The sequence below is a fragment of the Artemia sp. Qi Xiang Cuo genome, chromosome 9 (genome assembly GCF_049724085.1).
Source record: "Artemia sp. Qi Xiang Cuo chromosome 9, ASM4972408v1, whole genome shotgun sequence".
Taxonomy (NCBI): Eukaryota; Metazoa; Arthropoda; class Branchiopoda; order Anostraca; family Artemiidae; genus Artemia; species Artemia sp. Qi Xiang Cuo.
The window spans coordinates 27,702,381-27,721,397 of record NC_142802.1 but is presented as its reverse complement, the minus strand read 5'-3'; the positions used below and the strand labels follow the sequence as shown (position 1 = coordinate 27,721,397).

The following is a 19,017-nucleotide window of genomic DNA, read 5'->3' as shown; positions in this document are numbered from 1 at the left end:
CCCCTCCGAAATACCTTGTTCTTTATGTTAGACTTTGACTTTTCATTCCCAATTAAATTAAAAGATAAGCATTTTCAACTAGAAATAAGGAGCATCGTTAAAAACTATGACAAATGGAAATGATCCCGTATATGAAGTGAGCTACCCCCTCCAAAATACCTTGTTCTTTATGTTAGAGTTTGACTTTTCATTCTCAATTAAATTGAAAAATAAGCATTTTGTACTAGAAATAAGGAGCATCGTTAAAAAAAACTAAGATGAATGGAAATTATCTTCGATTCTGAGCATTTTTGTTTCCCCTCCGAAATTGACCCCCCCCCCTCCCTGCCCTCAGAAATGGAGGAAGGAGGGGCCTCTGAGCCTTGCCCTTGAGGCAGATCCCATTTATTTCTGATTCTGAGTATTTTTGGTTTTCCCTCCAAAATTGACCCCTCCCCCCCCCACCCCCGCCCTCAGAAATGGGGGAAGGAGGGGCCTCTGAGCCTTGCCCTTGAGGCAGATCCCATTTATTTTTTATTCTGAGTATTTTTGGTTTTCCCTCCAAAATTTACCCCCTCCCCTGCCCTCAGAAATGGGGGAACGAAGGGCCTCTGAGCCTTGCCCTTCAGGCAGATCCCGTTTATTTTCGATTCTGAGTAATTTTGGTCTTCCCTCCAAAATTGACCCTCCCCCTCCCCCTGCCCTCAGAAATGGGGGAACGAAGGGCCTTTGAGCCTTCCCCTTGAGGCAGATCCCATTTATTTTCGATTCTGAGTATTTTTGGTTTTCCCTCCAAAATTGACCCCTCCCCCTCCCCCGCCCTCTGAAATGGAAGAAGGAGGGGCCTCTGAGCCTTGGCCTTGAGGTAGATCCCATTTATTTTAGATTCTGAGTATTTTTGGTTTTTCCTCCAAATTTTACCCCTCCCCCCTCCCCTGCCCTCAGAAATGGGGGAAGGAGGGGCCTCTGAGCCTTGCCCTTGAGGCAGATCCCGTTTATTTTGGATTCTGAGTATTTTTGGTTTTCCTTCCAAAATTGCCCCCCCCCCCCTGCTCTCAGAAATGGGGGAAAGAAGGGCCTCTGAGCCTTGCCCGGGAGGCAGATCCTGTTTATTTTCGCTTGTGAGTATTTTTGGTTTGCCGTCACAAAATAGCCCCCCCCCCCTCCCCTGCCTATAGAAATGGGGGAACGAAGGGCCTCTGAGCCTTCCCCTTGAGACAGATCCCATTTATTTTCGATTCTGAATATTTTTGGTTTTCCCTCCAAAATAGTCCCCCCCCCCCCGATCCCCGTGCCCTCAGAAATGGGGGAACGAAGGGCCTCTGAGCCTTCCCCTTGAGGCAGATCCCGTTTATTTTCGATTCTGAGTATTTTTGGTTTTCTCTCCAAAATTGACACACCCCCCCCTCCCCTGCCCTCAGAAATGGGGGAACGAAGGCCTCTGAGCCTTCCCCTTGAGGCAGGTCCTATTTATTTTCGATTTTGAGTATTTTTGGTTTTTGTTCTCAAATTGTCCCCCCCCTCGCCGGCGCGGAGAAATGAGGGAACGAGGGGCCTCTGAGCCTTGCTATTGAGGCAGATCCCGTTTATTTTCGATTCTGAGTATTTTTGGTTTTCTCTCCAAAATTGACCCCCCCCTCCCCTGTCCTCAGAAATGGGGGAACGAAGGGAACGTTAAACTATTTTAAATTGACAACACTGTCCAAACATCACATGTGTATTATACAGTACACAATCACCCCATCTCCCCCAAAACACTTCAGTCATTTCTTGTTAAATTTTTTTCTTTCTAAACTATTGTTGGCTAAAGGCAATTCTCCAAAACAAATACGGAAACCGCTCTTGATAGCACAGAATTCAAAAAGGAAACTGTGGATAACACATGGGTGTTTGACAGCTTTCCCTAAAAAACCATTGCTAAATACGCAATTTGACTATCTTTTTTTGCAATGTTTAGGAACAGATGGGGAATCCCCGCTCGTAATTGCTAATCACTTTAACCCTTTTTTTTCACTCTCTTTGAAAAGGTGTAGAGTGTCCATGACGTACATTCATTGTGCAATTGACAACAAAAACAGAAAAAAAAAACCTGTCTGCTTTAAATGATATTATTACGACCAAACTCTCAAAACATGCTTGACCACATTATACCTTGCCAAATAACCGGTCTGGTAATCATAGCATGGGAATTGCTATACCCCCGAGCAAATTCCATAGATTAACAGAAAAAAACTATAAATTATATTATTACGATCATACTCTCAAAACATGCTTGACTACATTATACCTTGCCAAATAACCGGTGTGGTAATCATAGCATGGGAATTGCTATACCTCAGAGCAAATCCAGACGAAGCATTCTACTTACGCTTGTCCTGTCTGGCACTCGGGCCTCTCAATTGAAGCAACCAAAAAAAAATCGAAAACATTAAAAAAGAGCCCTGAGGATTATTTATAAGGAAGACAAGGTCCTATATTCCTACCTCCTTGAAACTTCAAAACTTGATACCCTCGAGTCCAGAGGAAAAAAATTATGCCTCCGTTTTGGGAAGTCAGCACAAATAAACCCCCGTACTAAAAACCTCTTTCCTAGCCGCCACTCACCCATAAGAAACCACCACCCCCGTATAGTATCCCAACCCATCCTTTCTCCCATACCCTTTTCTACCTTACGTTATAAAAAAACTTTTATTCCCTTTTTTACAAATAAAATCAACCAAAATCACAACCCGTAAGTTTGCCAAAAATTTTAACCTGTTTTGTATATAGTCCTTGGGTCAAGAGCCCCAAAGTTTAAGAAAATACTTGAAAAGAAAGTCCGATTCTCTTCAAAACGGGGCCTGTAAAAGGGCCAAGATATCTTATAGCTAGGGCATGGGTTCCCAATATAGTACTAAAAACTGTCCAAGGTTTTTTCCTGTTTGTCGGGCCCTGCTTTGGAGGGAATCAATATTTTTTTTTCATTTTTATTCTTAATTAGAAACGCCTTAGCCCAAAACTTTGGGGGTATAGGTTTGTAGATGATCAGAACTTTAGGGGGGGGCTGAAATGATTTTTTGTGCGTTAGGCTCATTTTGGTCCTAGGACTTGGGGCCATAAGTTTCAAACTGACCAGGGAAATAAGAGTTTTTTACTCTTTTGCGGGCTCCCAAAACCCTCTCCCTTCTCGTTCACAGCAAACTGTGTGAATTTTTTGACCCACAAAACGAATACTGAAAGCTTCGATCCAATAGCACACCCAATATCAAACAACCTTTTTCTATTACAAAAACCGCCTATAAATATTTGACAATTTGCTTTACGTATTTCCGTGCCCCTTTGATTTTGGGGTCACGCCATACCGGGAGAAAAATTTATCGGACCTTTTGACTATTCTGAACAAAATGGCTATCTCAGAGTGGCTCTAGGCGTCACCCCCCGGAAAATACCCCTCCCCCCCTTGGAAAATAAAGCTTTCCAAATTTGGGAATTTTATTTGAGTTTTATTTTTTTAGTTTCCGTAAGGGGAAGGAATTTTGGTACTTGTGTATTATGCGCCACTCACTCAAGTTTACGCTGTGTAAAATTCGAGAACACACCGGTTTTTTGTTACCATAGTGTTTTTGTTACTTTAGAAATAAATTTGGGCTAAAGATTTGTACATTGGGGGGGGAGAGGGGTAAAGTATAGCGGGTTTGCATGCAAAATGTCTTCGGTAGAGTTATTCTGCATATTAGATAGATAGATAAATAAGTGTATTCTAAAGCCAAATATATGGCCATGAACACAGTAAAATAACATAAATGAATATAGTGGATGGGGGGGGGGGGTTAACAGCCGGAAAATCCTCCCTCCCCCCCCCAACGGAAAGTAACTCCCGCGGATAATACCCCCACCCCCCTTGTGGAAAATAAGGTTTTTAAATTTGAAACTTTTATTTGAGTTTTTTTTTTAGTTTCGTTGAAAAGTGGTAAGGAACGGGAAGAATAGGAATTTACACATCAAGAGTATCTTAAAACCTTAGAAAAAAACACAAATCCATTTGTATCAAAAAGACTTCCATATGAACTTATGCAATTTTTGGCAGTAGGGGGTGCCAAATTATAGAAAAGGATGAAGAAGAAAAAAATATAGGCGAACAATCGTCAAAATTGAGCTAAAACATATGGCACCAAAAAGTTTAAGAAGGTTTGGCTATCCTTTGAAAGGATCAACAAGTTCTGAATTGTTTATGTTTTACGGACACAAGCGTTGTCAAATTCTACGAGGTTTTTCTTATCTTCCAAGTGTAAAACTACCATAAATCAGCATTAACAAATAAATCAAACCCAGAACTAACAGGAGTTACAATAGATAGCCTAGTCAAACTCAAAACCAGCAAAAGTTAAAAGGAGTATGGCTGACAACACCCATGTCGTCTTCAGACCAGAAAATAATTTGCACTTTACTTAAACAAAAAAATGAAAAAAAATACGTGTATTGTCTGTTTGATATGCATATTCTGATATCTGTTCCTTATAGTATTAATACTTCTTTATTTGTTAAAGTCAAAAAAGTGAAAACTTTAAAAATATATTTTGTTTTCAGTAAAGTGCAAATTATGGTCTGGTCTTGAGGAGGTGTGGGGGGTTTCCAGCCCTACTCATGCTAATTGTTGCTGTTTTGAGTTTGAATAAGGTTATTTATTGTAATTTCTGTTCGTTTTTGGGTTCATTTCATTTATTTATGGTGATTTGTGGTAGTTTTACGCTTGTGAAATTGTTCGAAGTTATTTTTACTTATTTTTAGCTGTAGAAGGCTGTTTATTATTCTTTGACAAACTTTTTTTTTGGAAAAAGTTTTTTAAATTAATTTCCGTTCATATTTTATTTACATAATCTTTTTCATATAAAAAATATTTTATATCTTTTTATTTTTTTTCTATTGTACTCCCTAGTTTTTACTTTGAAGATTATTTGACTTTATTTATTCTCATTTTTGGTTTAATGAGGCTCTTTACTTTTCTTTAGAAAAACTTTGTGTTTCCCATTAATGAATACTATCTGTAAGTAACTAAATAATAAAAAAAACAAGTTTTTCAACTAAAAGTGAGGAGCAACATCAAACCTTAAAATGAACTGAAATTATTACATATATGTAAGGGGTTACCTCCTCCTCAAGATTTCGTTCTTTACGTTAAATTTCTCTCTCCATGAAAAAATCCGATACTTCTGTGTTATATGCCACTGACTCAAGATGATGATGAGTAAAACTCAAGAACAAACTGGTTTTTTCGTTACTTTAGAAACAAATTTGGGCCTATATATTTGCACATTAGGGGGAGGGTAAGGTAGGTACAATTATTCTGCATATTATGAAGTAAGAATTTTTTCTGATTTCAAACTATTCAAATACTTTATCCCCCCCCCCCTTATGTGAAAATATATAGCCCAAATTATTTATTTCCCATATATTATGTCACTTGTCTTTGTCTTGCCTCGCGCTAAGCTGAAAAAAAACAACGAAGAAACCGGTTTTGTTCTCGAGTTTTACACAGCGTAGACTTGAGTAAGTTGGCCATAATACACAAGTACCAAAACTCCTTCCTCTTACGGAAATTAAAAAATCAAACTCAAATAAAATTCTTAAATTTGGAAATCCTTGTTTTCCGCGGGGGGGGGGAGGGATTTATCGGGGGCTAAAGTATTTGGACAGTTTGAAGTCAGAAAAAATTCTTTCTAGGTATATGGCCACTAAAAAATTACAGAAGAATAGCAAGGTATCTGGAAATTTTGTTAACTAAAAAAAAAAATCCCTGTATAAAGTAAATGTAATGTGTCATTTAAGTGTTTTTTCCAAGTGTTAAATTTTTTTTTTTCAATGACTGTTTTTCTAAGTATTAGTTACTATTATTAGGTTAATTTAGTGTTTAATTTAAGTGTTTTATGATGATCGCTGATCAAAGATTATGTTATTTGTGCTTTTCATTTATGTTATTTTACTGTGTTCATGGCCGTATATATGGCTTTAAAATACAATTATTTATTTATCTGTCTATCTAATATGCATAATAATTGTATCAAACACATTTTGCATGCAGACCCGCTATACTTTACCCCCCCCCCCCGAATGTGCAAATCTATAGCCCAAATTTATTTCTAAAGTAACGAAGAAACTAACGAAAAGACCGATGTGTTCTCGAATTTTACACATCGTAAACTTGAATGAGTGGCGCATAATACACAAGTACCAAAGTTCCTTCCCCCTACGGAAATTAAAAAATAAAATTCTCAAATTTGGAAAGCCTTATTTTCCACGGGGGGGGGGGGTTAAACGCTGGCCACCCTCAGAGTTTTGGTTGGGTGGGTACAAAAAAGGCCCTGAAAGGTGTACTAATGTCCTCCAATCACTTTCGTCTAAAATAAGGCACTAAAAACTTAGATGTCCAGCCGAATGAGCCCCCATCAGAAGTTTCCGCAACCACCCCTTCCACGCGAAGAGGCCAGGTAAAAAAGAACGATGCTATGAAGACATGGGACTCTTTATTTAGCCACTGCTACAGCTCTGCCTCTGAACATCAAACAGTTCGTGGTAACGAACTGTAAGTAAGGAGCGACCCGGCTCAATGGTAACCGAAACTCTAGAAAACGGGTTTTTGATACCAATAGATATATCAAAAGAATCAGATTTCAATGCTGATTTCAAATATAAAACTTTCATCAAGTTTAGTGCTACCCATCAAAAGTTACGCGCCTGAGAAAACTTGGCTGATTTTCAAAAAAAGGGGGAAAGACCCCCTAAGAGTTATAGAACCTTAATGAAAATCACACCATCATATTCAGCGTATCAGAGAACCCTACTGTAGAAGTTTCAAGCTCCTATCTACAAAAATGTGGAATTTTACATTTTTTGCCAGAAGAAAGATCACGGATGCGTGTTTATTTTTTTGTTTGTTTGTTTTGTTTTTTTTTTTCCCAGGGGTGATCGTATCGGCCCAGTGGTCCTAGAATATTGCGGGAGGGCTCATTCAAACGGAAATTGAAAGTTCTAGAGCCCTTTTTAAGTGACCAAATAAATGGAGGGCAACTAGACCCCCTCCCACGCTTATTTTTTCCCAAAGTCACCCGATCAAAATTTTGAGATAGCCATTTTGTTCAGCATGGTCGAAAATATTATAAATATGTCTTTTAGGATGACTTAATCCCCCAAAGGACCCAGAGGGAGGGCTAAAAGTTATCAACTTTACCAATTTTTAAAATATAGTTTTGTTTTTTGGTAAGTATACATAAGTTTTCAGGAGGTTTTTTTTTCTGGTAGTGGGAGGAAAGGGTGGGTCGGTGGTTATGTTGGAGGATCTGTTCATGAAGGAAGTTTTCATGGGGGAAGGGAAATAGCCATGATGGGGGCGCCGGACTTTCCAGCAGTATTTATTGTTTATTGTGAATTATAAAACAATTTTAAGGAAGTATTTTTTCTGGAGGGGGGGGGGCTATATGCTGGGATTACTCTGGAGAATATTTCTGTGGAGGATTTTTCTTTGGGGTAATGGACATTTCTATGAAGGGGGCGCCGGATTTCCAAGCATTATTTAAAAAACGATCAGAAATTAAATAAAAAAAAACAAGTTTTTTCAACTGAAATGTAAGAAGGAATATTAGAACTTAAAACGAACAGAAATTATAACGTATGTGAGGGGGTTCTCCCCCAAGTCAATACCTCGCTCTATACGCTACAATTTTTTTTAGTGCTTTCAAAAGAGCTATCTATTCTAATTAAACGGCCTTTGTGATTCAGGGGTTTGTGAATCAAATTTTTTTTTTACTTTTAACGTAAAGAGCGTGATAATCACAAAGAGGAGAGCCCCTTCATACACGTAATAACATATACGTAATGAAAAAAACAATAAAAAACAAGCGATACAGCTCAATAGTAATCGAAACTTTTAAAAACGGAATTTTGATGTCAATAAATGTATCAAAAGAATGTGTTTCCAATGCTGATCCTAAATATATAAATTTTAGTAACTTTAGTATTACTAATCAAAGGCTACAGGCCTGAGAAAATTTACTCGATTTTTTAAAGAGGGGGGAAACATCCCCTACAAGTGAAAGAATTTTAATGAAAATCACACCGTCAGAATTCAGCGTATCAGAAAACCCTATCACATAGGTTTCAAGCTCATATCTGCAAAAATCTGCAACTTTGTATTTTTTGCCAGAAGAAAAATATACGAATATAGAAGTTAGTTACGTAAGTTAATTTGTAAAGACATCCATTTAGCAAAAGAAAAGTAAAATTTTTATGCAAATAAAAGCTGCATTAACTAAAAAACGATCATAAATTAAATACAAAAACAACAAGTTTGTAAACTGACAGTAAGGAGCTACAATAAAAATTCAAATGACCAAAACTGAGTTCTTATACGAAAGGGGCTGTCCCTTCCTCACTGCCTCGTTCTTTGCGCACAGGTTAGACTATTTTTCACCAGTCTAATTTTTAAAACAATAAAAAACTTAAGTGTAAAGTGCGAGGCGTTGAAGAGGGGACAGCCCCTTTCATATACGGAATAATTTCTGTTCGTTTTAAGTTTTAATGTCGCTCCTTACTTTCAGTTTAAAAAACTTGTTTTTTTTATTTAATTCATCTATCAAAAACGGGTCGTTTTCTTAATTTGAGAGCCTCACTTCCGGGGATACATGGGCTATTTTCGCACTGGAGGTACAGTTTTTGGGCTGTTCGGCCAGGATCATATTCAAGATTTTGGTTTGGAGTGGGGTTTTAATTGTTTTTTAAGACCAATTTGCAAGTCGGAACATTATTTGGGGAGAGGGGGTTCAAATCCGATAACCTTTTATCCCCCCTGAACACGACCCTGCCTTCAGTCATTGTGAGAGAGATACCATCTCTAAATTCCGATCTGATTCCTTGGATGATATCCGAAGCAAACAGTACACCAGTACCCAGAACATATCGATTGAGGCCTTTCTCAATTTTCTAATATCGCCCGTTTTATGCTCAAACCCCTGGGAAGGGGGATAATCCATGGGAGACACATTGGTCTTTACTGTTGAAAATGTAATCGACATTTAAATAGCAAAAAGGTAAATTGAGAACATCTCCCTGGAATGTCATCCTAAAACTTTGTTTGCATGTATCTATGGATAGGAACCAATGTATGAACTATTTTGTGAACAGAAGATTGTCTAAGTAGCTAAAACTGGTATAGTAAGACCCCTTCCATAGAAAAACTTACCTTTTATCCTTCTAAAATTCTGGTCGTTTGTATCTATTATTATTATTATTTATTGAAAACCCATCAATCACAAAACATGACAAGACGGAGTAAAGAGAAACGAAAAGAAACAAAACAAAAGCTAACGAACAAGAAACAAATGACACAGACAAACAACAAAACAGAACACTATTGAATTAAAACATGGTACCAATCATTCTGTGAATCCAATTTCGGTTATGTTTGGCAATTAATTTAAGGATTGCAAGATTAGGATACGCAAGTTTGACTTTTCTGATTAAAGGAGAATTTCGATGCCAAGGAGGCAACAGCAGCAAATACTTAGCAAACCGAAAGAAAAAGAACCGGACTTTCAGACAATCAGTTCTAGTAAACAGTTTCCAAAATGGGGCAATATACAAAATGTGAGGGAGGGCTACGGCATTGAAAAGGCTAGCTAATAGTAGGGGGTTGAATTGAAATTGTTTCAGCAAGTTTTGCTGAGACAATTGATGCATAAGAAGCAGATGTACGTCTTGTGAGATGGTCTAGGAGCAGGGATCGGGTGTGACGTAGCGAGAAACCAATGGGAAGACCTAGATAAATGAGGTGGTCAACGGCTACCGTAACCGTGGTATCATAAAGCGCTATAAGGGACGGTGGCTCACCTTTAGATTGAAAAAGCACTATTTCAGACTTGTCCGGATTGAAACAAAGACCAAGTTTAAGATACTCCTGTTTAAGTGTGACAAAGAGCTCATTCATTCTTTGGAGGGTATGGCTGAGATTCTAAACATCATCTGCATAACACACTAGAGACAGATTCAGAGAAGATAGAATCAGAGATGTGGAGCACTGGTATTGAGCATTCAAAACACAGTTACTGAAAAGATTGGGAGATGATATAGGATAAGCTATATAAGGATATAGAATGATAAGGATAAGCTATGTGGGATTTTTTTAGGGGGGGGGGTAAATAATAAAAATACTGAAATCAAATAAATTATGGCTGGAGTTGTACCTACTACAATTAAGTTTTCAAAAAGGGGGAGATCTCAATAGTGTATTAGTCACCTGGGGATATGCCAACTTGGGTTTTTGCTCCCTATCCTGATTTGGTACAACTCTTATAAATTCTACGATTGTTGGTCAATATTTTCTTCTAATACTACTTTATATCTAATAATAGTATTTTTTGCTATATTTAAAATTGTATCTATTTCTTTATGTTGTATTTCTTCTGTGTCTGCTCTGGGTTCATATTTCCTTCTTCCAATTCATAAGATAGTACATATTACAGCAAGTGATCTGGCCTATCGGAAAAATCGGTTCCTCGTCTCGGAAAAATCAAATTTTTGTTAGCTATCTAGTTATAGTTTTTCGCTGCAGATCACTAGTTGTAAATACATTAATGCCAGATCAAAGTTGTAATGTGTATTATTTTTTACAGGCATCTATTATTGTGGACCCAGAAAAATGGCCATGAACAGTATTCAAACAACGATTGCCGATCATTGCCACGACGAAAGTTATATTCAATTTGATCAAGAAACTGTAGATGCCACCGATATTGACTTTGACATACAACCAGGGATCATGGCGAGTCAAGCACAATCTGCACATGAATCAGTTCATGAAGTGTCGACTGAAGAGCTGAGAAGGATTCTTGAGCGGTCGATGAAAGAAACGCCCGCTGATTCAAGGCAAAATGGAGAAATATCTTCCAGTCCTGAACATTTAGACTATGGCACCAATGAGCCAGTATCTCTTCCTGGTGATGATAAAATGAGAAGAAAGTTGAAATTCTTTTTTATGAATCCAATTCAGAAATGGCAGGCTCGAAGAAGGTTTCCTTTTAAATTACTTTTACAAATTATAAAAATCATTCTAGTAACAGGTCAAATTTACATGTTTGCTGCATATCGATATGGCCATGTGGATTATGCAAGAAATAGTCAGTTATCATTCTTTCATCTTTTTATGAAAGACTGGGATCCCTCAATGGAAACTCCTACATATCCTCCGTCCAGTGGTCCAGTTCCTATATATATGATTGATGACTTCTACGACTATATAGACTTTGCTGTGAATTCGTATTCTCAACTGGAAGAAGTTGCTATTGGCCAGTATTACCACATCAAAAATGACAAGTCTATACTCCCAGTCTCATTCTGCCGCAAAATGTTTAATGACACAAAAGGCTGGCAGAATAACACGTTTGTGTTTACTGATACTGTTGACGATAGATGTATTGATATTCTTGTTGAGCCAGGACTAGACCAGAATTTTTCTAGTAAAGACTTTTTTGAGGAACGTGACTTTGAGGTGAAACTGCGATCTCTTGTCAGTGCAAAATTAGACTTGAAGCTACGAACAGTGAATCTTCGACCAGTTGGTCCATTTACTGGTCCTGAATGCCATAGATTTGAAATTTTTCTTTCATTTGAATCTGTCCAAAATGGCGGCCATGTTCTTGTCGACCTATCTTCTGAACCGACTCACGTTCACTGCCGTGAATCCAAGCAATTACAATCTATTTACTCAGATAATCATTATGACCTTTTATTGCGACGCCTCATGAATGTCCTAGTCATAATTATATGCTTCCTGTCCCTAATTCTGTGCTTAAGAGCACTTATCTCAGCACAAATCCTCAGAGGTGAGACAGTGCGATTTTTCCGTAAGCGTTTTAAAAAAGAGCTATCATTTGGTGAAAAAATGGAATTCTTAAATAAGTGGTATTTGACAATACTGTTGAATGATATTCTATTACTAAGTGGGTGTATATTGAAAGACCAGATTGAAAATAAGATTGTTAATGACGCATGGTGGGATTTTTGTAGCGTTCTACTTGGAACGGGTAATTTGTTTGTGTGGTTTGGCGTATTGCGTTACTTGGGATTTTTCCGTACTTACAATATTCTTATTGTAACTCTCCACTTTGCTTTGCCAAATGTCTTTCGATTTTTGTTATGTGCAGCTCTTATTTATTGTGGTTTCACATTTGCAGGGTGGTTAATTTTCGGGCCTTATCACTTTAAATTTGGCTCGCTATCAACAACATCCGAATGCTTGTTTTCCCTTCTTAATGGTGATGATATGTTTGAAACTTTTAGGGAATTAACAGCTACCTCTCCTCTTATATGGTGGTGCTCAAGGATTTACTTGTACTCCTTTATTTCCCTTTTTATCTACATCGTGCTTTCACTATTTATTGCATTAATTATGGATTCATTCGAAACTATAAAATCGTTTTACAAAGAAGGGGGGCCAAAAAGTGATCTAAGGGATTTTATTACGCGATGTGAAGAGCCTTTGCATTCGGGGCTGTTCCGAGTGGAGTCTGAGGGGACTGTAATAAAATATTTGAGGAGAATGCTTTTCAAGGGTACAAACCATAGGGAGAGGGAGAGCCTCCTCCAGTCGTTAGATACTCGTTAATTTTTTAGTGCCAAATTAAACTGCTTTAGTTTATTTATTAATTCATTTCTACAATGAATAATGGTTGTTTTTATTTGGAATTAAAAAAAAATTATTAAGACTTTCGTATTTCTCTTTTATGTTTACGTACGGTAGGCTATTTAAGATGTTTAGGTAAGTTTGAACTTTCTTGGCATGAACTGTTGACTCGCGTTGAGTAGAGCGGGAATGTTAGCCCCCTCCTCCTCACCCGAAAATAAATTTCTGCTCACTTGTTTGAACCAGCCCAAAGGTAGATTTAGGATTCACTATCTTGTTTGACTTTGTAATTCACTAAAAGAAAATTGAAGAATTGACTCCTCTTATTTGAATGTCTTTATCAACCGTGAGAGCGATACTTTTTCTCTTCTTAAGATAGTAATGTGTTTGGCCTAGATTCATAGTAGAATGGCCGTGCTTAGTCCCTAATGAAAAAAAAAAGCACTTGGAAATGAAGTGGCTGTTTGGCGGGGGGGGGAGATGGAAGCCAATGCGACTTATATAGGTTGGGTGTTATTTTAAGGATAGCTTTATTTTATTAAATAAAGCGGATAGTGTTATCTTAAGGATAGCTAGTAGAGCGGGAATTTATTAAGGTGGTTGGAGGCACAGTTTGTCAAAACTTTAAAACGAAGGGAATTGTGGGAAAGTTGTGGTATTTCTGAAGGTCAGCACTCAAAGTCCCCCTTCTCCCTGGGTCATCAAAGCATATTCCTCGTAAAACCAGGTCTTTTGTAATTGTAATTTTAAATTATGATCCAACATTAGATTTAAAAAAAAACTGTTTCTGGTGCATGGGAAAATTGAAAGTTTGTACGGCTAAAAATAGAAGCGGGAAGCAGTCTTGGCATAGAAAATGGTCTTATAATAGTTCTGAAATATGTTATGGCTGCCCCGCGTTTTAATTTTTAGTTTTAAGGTTTTCGGTAGCAGGAAATAGCTATCTTTACTTTTAGCGTCTTTTTTGCTCACCTTTTAGGGCATGATTTTTTCTGCATCTCATCTTAACAATTGATGTACAAAAATGCAATAGCTGCAACGTTGAAAAATCCATACTGTACACTTACCATAGATGTGTTATTCTGAATATATTAGTTTGTATTGAATTAAATATATTATTATTTATTTATTAGTATGTCTATGGTACTTACAAAGCTTTCGTTTGAAATTTACGGGTTGGGCCTATGTGTCCTTTAAACAACTAATAGCCATAGCATTGGTCTTAAGTTTATTATTAGCGAACTTAAATATCCTTAGATGCTAACTTTGGTGCACACTTTATAGAATTATCCAGTAAGTTTATCGCAGATCATTTCTGGTCTTCATTCTCGGTGCGAACAAAAAGGTCTTCCCACTTATTTCTGCATTAGCGGGTTAATTTGTTTCCGTCAATCAATGAGAAATGGTTACGAAGTGCATTATTCGTAATAGCGGGTTTCCGCTTATTTCCGATTATTTCTATTATAACTGTAAGTTTCGCGTCCAAGAGGGTTACAAAGTGCATTATTCGTAATAGCGGATTTCCACTTATTTCCGATTATTTCTATTATAACTGTAAGTTTCGTGTCCAAGAGAATCTGACTTGTCTACCCGTGAAAAGATCTAATGCCGCTTATGTTTATATCTGCAAAAACGTTCTCTGGAGCACTCACACCTCGGTGCGGGTTTTTATAATGGGTGAGATAGGGAATGATCATACTGCTAATTCTATAAACTGTGCTTTGGTGTCAAACGCCCTTTTCCTAAATATTTATTGAATTTGTTTTGATTTTAAGTTTTTATATAGGAATATTAGCTTCAGATTTGTAATAAAAGATTCCTAAATACCAACTTTGGTGAAAATCAAGTTCCATTTGTGATAAGTGTACTCTTGTTTTGACTATCCATATCTGGATAGTCAAAGGGCATGGGATGTATAATATTTTTCTCCACATTATTGGGGGGAAACTGCCCCCCTCCCCCCTTGCCACACCCAAATGACGCCCCTGGTGTGGAGGTATTGAGATTGAGAGGAGGAAAAAGGTCTAATTATCAAGTTAAATTAATTAATTCCAAAGAGTTTTTGAAAATGATGTTGACTGTTTATCTGTTTACCTATGTGGTGATGCTCACCTGCTCCTTAGTTATTTTTAGTCAGTTAATAAATATATGGGTTTGCAAAGATTTAAATAGCGCTACCTATCTTACCGCACAATGTAAAGCCTATACAGTGACATCCATACAGTGAATACACCATTCGAAAGTGAATACACCATGTACATGTGTCATCATTTAGAAAAGGTGTAGTAGATTATTGGAAAGTTAAACAATGCAGTGGTACCAGAACAGTCGTAATTAGACAGCAAAATGTCCCAGAGAGTCCTAAGGGGTTGCAAAACAGATAAAAGAACTTTGCTGAACAACTAATTTTCATGGGAAACTTTGTTCTTATATTAGTACAAACAAGTGCTGCTAACAAGAATATAATAGCGACAATACATATATAACATAAAGAGTTGGAGGGTGAAACCGATGAGAGTGCCAAGAATTATAAACAGAAAAAGTCCAACACAATAAAACAACATAATATTAGTGTATTATTTAATACACTAATCTACCACCCATACACACTCACCTTTTAAAAAAAAATTTAACTTTTTACAGGAATGCTTTGAGAAAAAAGAGCTCATTAAGTTTATTTCTTTTTTAAATGAAGTATATATATATATATATATATATATATATATATGTATACTCTTGAATATTGTATACTCTATATAGGTAAGTATATATATATATATATATATATATATATATATATGTATACTCTTGAATATTGTATACTCTATATAGGTAAGTATATATATATATATATATATATATATATATATATATATATATATATATATATATATATATATATATCTATAACGTGTATTTTCATTCATATGTATTCACTCACTTCAAAAGAAAGAGGAGTAATCTTAGATTTTACAGATAGTACCTTTAGGTGTTTTGTACGTTTTGAATTTCTTTGCGTAGTTTCCATCAAGATGGTACCTTTTTTGGGGGAGTTAAGTTCATGGGCGACCATAAGGGGGGGGGGGCACCATTCCCCCTGGCTGAACGACGGTGTCATATATTTGTATTAATTTAAAAAACCTTTTTCACAGAATAACTTTTGAAAGAAAAGTAAAGAGCTCTATTAAGCCAAAAATGGGCAGAAATAAAGTCAAATAATCTTCCAAGCGTAAAACTACCACAAATCACTGTCAACAATTAAATGAAAGTCAAAACGAACAGAAATTATAATAAATTGCCGAGTCAAACTCAAAACGAGCAAAAATTAACATTATTAGGGCTGACAACCCCCATGCCTTTTCAAGACTAGAACATAACTTAGGATTTCATAGGCAGCGCAATAGCACTGCCTAAGTAAAGACCGATGTGAGCACAATGTATTATTATTATTTTTTCTTGGTCTTAGACTAGGGCACTTCGTATCGAAGGGGTTGTCGTAGAAACTTCGAAAAGGACTCATTCGATTGGAAATTGGAGTGGCTTGTGCCCTTTTTAATAGTCGAAAGTGATTGGAAGGCAGCTAACACCCCGTCCACGCCCACCATTTCCCCAAACACATCCAATAAAAATTTTGAGATAGCCATTTTGTTCAGCGTAGTTGATTTCCAGATTGAAATTATGTTTTCGAGGAGGAGCTTGCACTTTACTATTAGAGTTGTTTTGAGTTTGCACTTGACTGAAAAAAATGCACATGAATGTGTAATGTCAGTTTAATATACATATACTGATATTTAGTAATCAAAATGTTAATATTATTTGATTTATTAAAGTTAGAAAAGTAAAAACATTTATATTTTTTCAGTAAAGGGCAAATTATGTACTGGCCTTGGGAAGGCATATGGGTCATGGGCCCTAATCATGTTAATTTCTGCTCGTTTTGAGTTTGACTCGGTTATTTAGTGTAATTAATTAAAAAAAAACTTTCCGAAAAATAAGTTTTTCTAAGAAAAGTAAAGGCCATTTTAAACTTAAGCTCAGCAGATACAAATACTTGTTAAAATTCAAACTCAAAACGAACAGAAATTACTATTAAAGAATAAATGAAACCCAAAACGAACAGAAATTAAATAAACAATCATAGCAAAAAAACATACAACAAGTAATAATGATAAATGAATAAATAGATCTTAAAGCAAGTAATGCTTAGATTGAATATGAAAATCAAGCTTAAAACGAAAAAAATATTTTGCTATTGAAGTATAAACGAAACTTAAAACGAACAGAAATTAAATAAACAATCAGTGCAAACTAACATACAATAGATATTAATGTAAATGAATAAATAAATCTTAAAAAGAATGAAACTTAAATTGGATATGCAAATCAAGCTAGAAACGAACATAAATCACTACAAAAAAGTTTGGGTGTCGCCTCCTTCTCTCACTGTAAAAGTCTAAAACCTACTGCGTCATTGGCGCTTTACTGAAAACTATATGCGTCTTGAACGGTCTTGGAAAGTATAAACAACATCAAATTGAACATTTGATATATAATGATATTAATTGTTGAAAGATCCATCAGTTCAATAATTTATTTCACTGTAATTTTATTTTTATTTTCAGTGCTTTAAGACTGTAAGAACTGAAAAAGAAAATATTTGTAATATAATTTGTTTTCTGTTAAGCGCCAATGACGCAGTAGGCTTTTGTTTTTTATTTACAATTAAGGAAAGGGGCAGTCCAAGATCTTGTTTGCAGTGAAACTATATTCGTCTTGAACAGCTTTAGAAAAAACTAATAAATTAAACTGAATATCTGATGAATAATGATATTGATTGCTGAAACCTCATCAGTTCAAAATTTTACTATAATTTTAATGTTTATTTTCAATATTAAGTACAAAAAAGAATATTTATATTAAAATTGATTTGCCCTCTATGAAGTTTATAAGGGCATCCCTTTCATAAGAGCCATACGTACCTTTAGGGCATAACTTAGAACACCTTCCCCCGGGCCCTGGGGGGTTGTAGTGACACCTGAGTTTCTCTATTCCAACCTTTCAACTATTTTTTGTTAACAAAATGTCTATCTCAAAATTTTCATCAGATGGGTTTGGAAAAAGAAGGTGTGTGGGGGGGGGGTTAGTTGCCCTCGGATCTCTTTTGACTATTAAAAAGTGAACTCGAACTTTCAATATCCAGTCAAATGAGCCCTCTCTGAAGTTTATACGAGCATCCCTTTTATAAAAACTATATATGGCCCAGGGCATAACTTATAACGTCTGCTCCCGGGCCCCGGGGGATTGTGTCGAAACCTGAGTTTTTGTTATCTGACTTCTGAACAATTTTTAACTTAATAGCTATCTCAAATTTTTTTATCGGATGTATTCGGGGAAAAGGGGCGTTGGGGGGGGGGCTAGTTGCCTTTTAATCTCTTTTGACTCTAAAAAACTGAACTAGAACTTTCAATTTCCAATCAAACGAGCCCTCTCTGAAGTTTTTACGAGCATCCCTTCCATAAGAACCATATATTCCCCCAGGGCATAACTTACAACGCCTGCCCTAGGGGGCTGTGTCGACCCCGGAGTTTTCGTTATATTGTCTTTGAATTATTTTTAAATAAATGGCTATCTCAAAGTTCTTATCAGATGGTTTTGAGAAAAAAGGGTGTGGTGGGGTGGGAGGGCTAGGTGCCCTCCAATCTCTTGACTCTTAAAAGTGAACTAGAACTTTCAATTTCTAATCAAATGAGCCCTCTTTGAAGTTTATACGAGCATCCAATCCATAAGAACCAAACATGCCCCAGGGCATAACTTACAACGCCTGGGCCCTGGGGGGTTGTGTCGACACCGAAGTTTTTGTTTTATGATCTTTGAACTATATTTAACAAAATTGCTATGTCAAAATTTTTATCGGGTGCGTTTGGGAAAAGAGCGTGGGGGGGGGCTGGTTACCCTTCGATATCTTTTGACGTTAAAAAGTGAACTGGAACTTTCAATTTCCAATGAAATGAGCCCTCTGAAGTTTATAAGAGTATTCCCTCCTTAAGAACCATATATGCCCCCAGGGTATAACTTATAATCTTTACCCTGAAGACTGTGGGAGAAGTGTCCTGCTCAAAGATATATTTTCCAGAACATTCAACTACGTTGAACAAAATGGCTATCTCAAAATTTTGATTGGATAGGGTAATGGTGGGCGTGGAAGGGGTGTTAGTTACCTTCCAGTCACTTTTGACTATTAAAAAAGGCACTAGCCATTAAAATTTCTAATCGAATGAACCCTTTTCTTAAGTTTCTACGACAATGCTTTCTATGAAAAAAAACTTATATGCACCCAGGGCATAACTTACAACCCTTGCCCTGAGGGCAGTGGGGAGGGGGGGGTGTTG

At 36.6% G+C, this 19,017-nt stretch overlaps 1 protein-coding gene and 1 pseudogene across 1 annotated transcript in view; one reads left to right on the top strand and one right to left on the bottom strand.

Moving 5' to 3' along the window:
* Positions 1 to 9,934, bottom strand: part of LOC148948516 (zinc finger Y-chromosomal protein 1-like) — a 29,599-nt gene extending 19,665 nt beyond the window's left edge. The window contains exon 1 of the mRNA XM_089094954.1: positions 9,794 to 9,934. Coding sequence (XP_088951080.1) covers positions 9,794 to 9,934 — 141 coding nt within the window. The remainder of the gene's footprint in view (positions 1 to 9,793) is intronic.
* A 682-nt stretch (positions 9,935 to 10,616) lies between these two features.
* Positions 10,617 to 12,714, top strand: LOC148948515 (mucolipin-3 pseudogene; annotated as a pseudogene).
* The last annotated feature ends 6,303 nt before the right edge of the window (positions 12,715 to 19,017 follow it).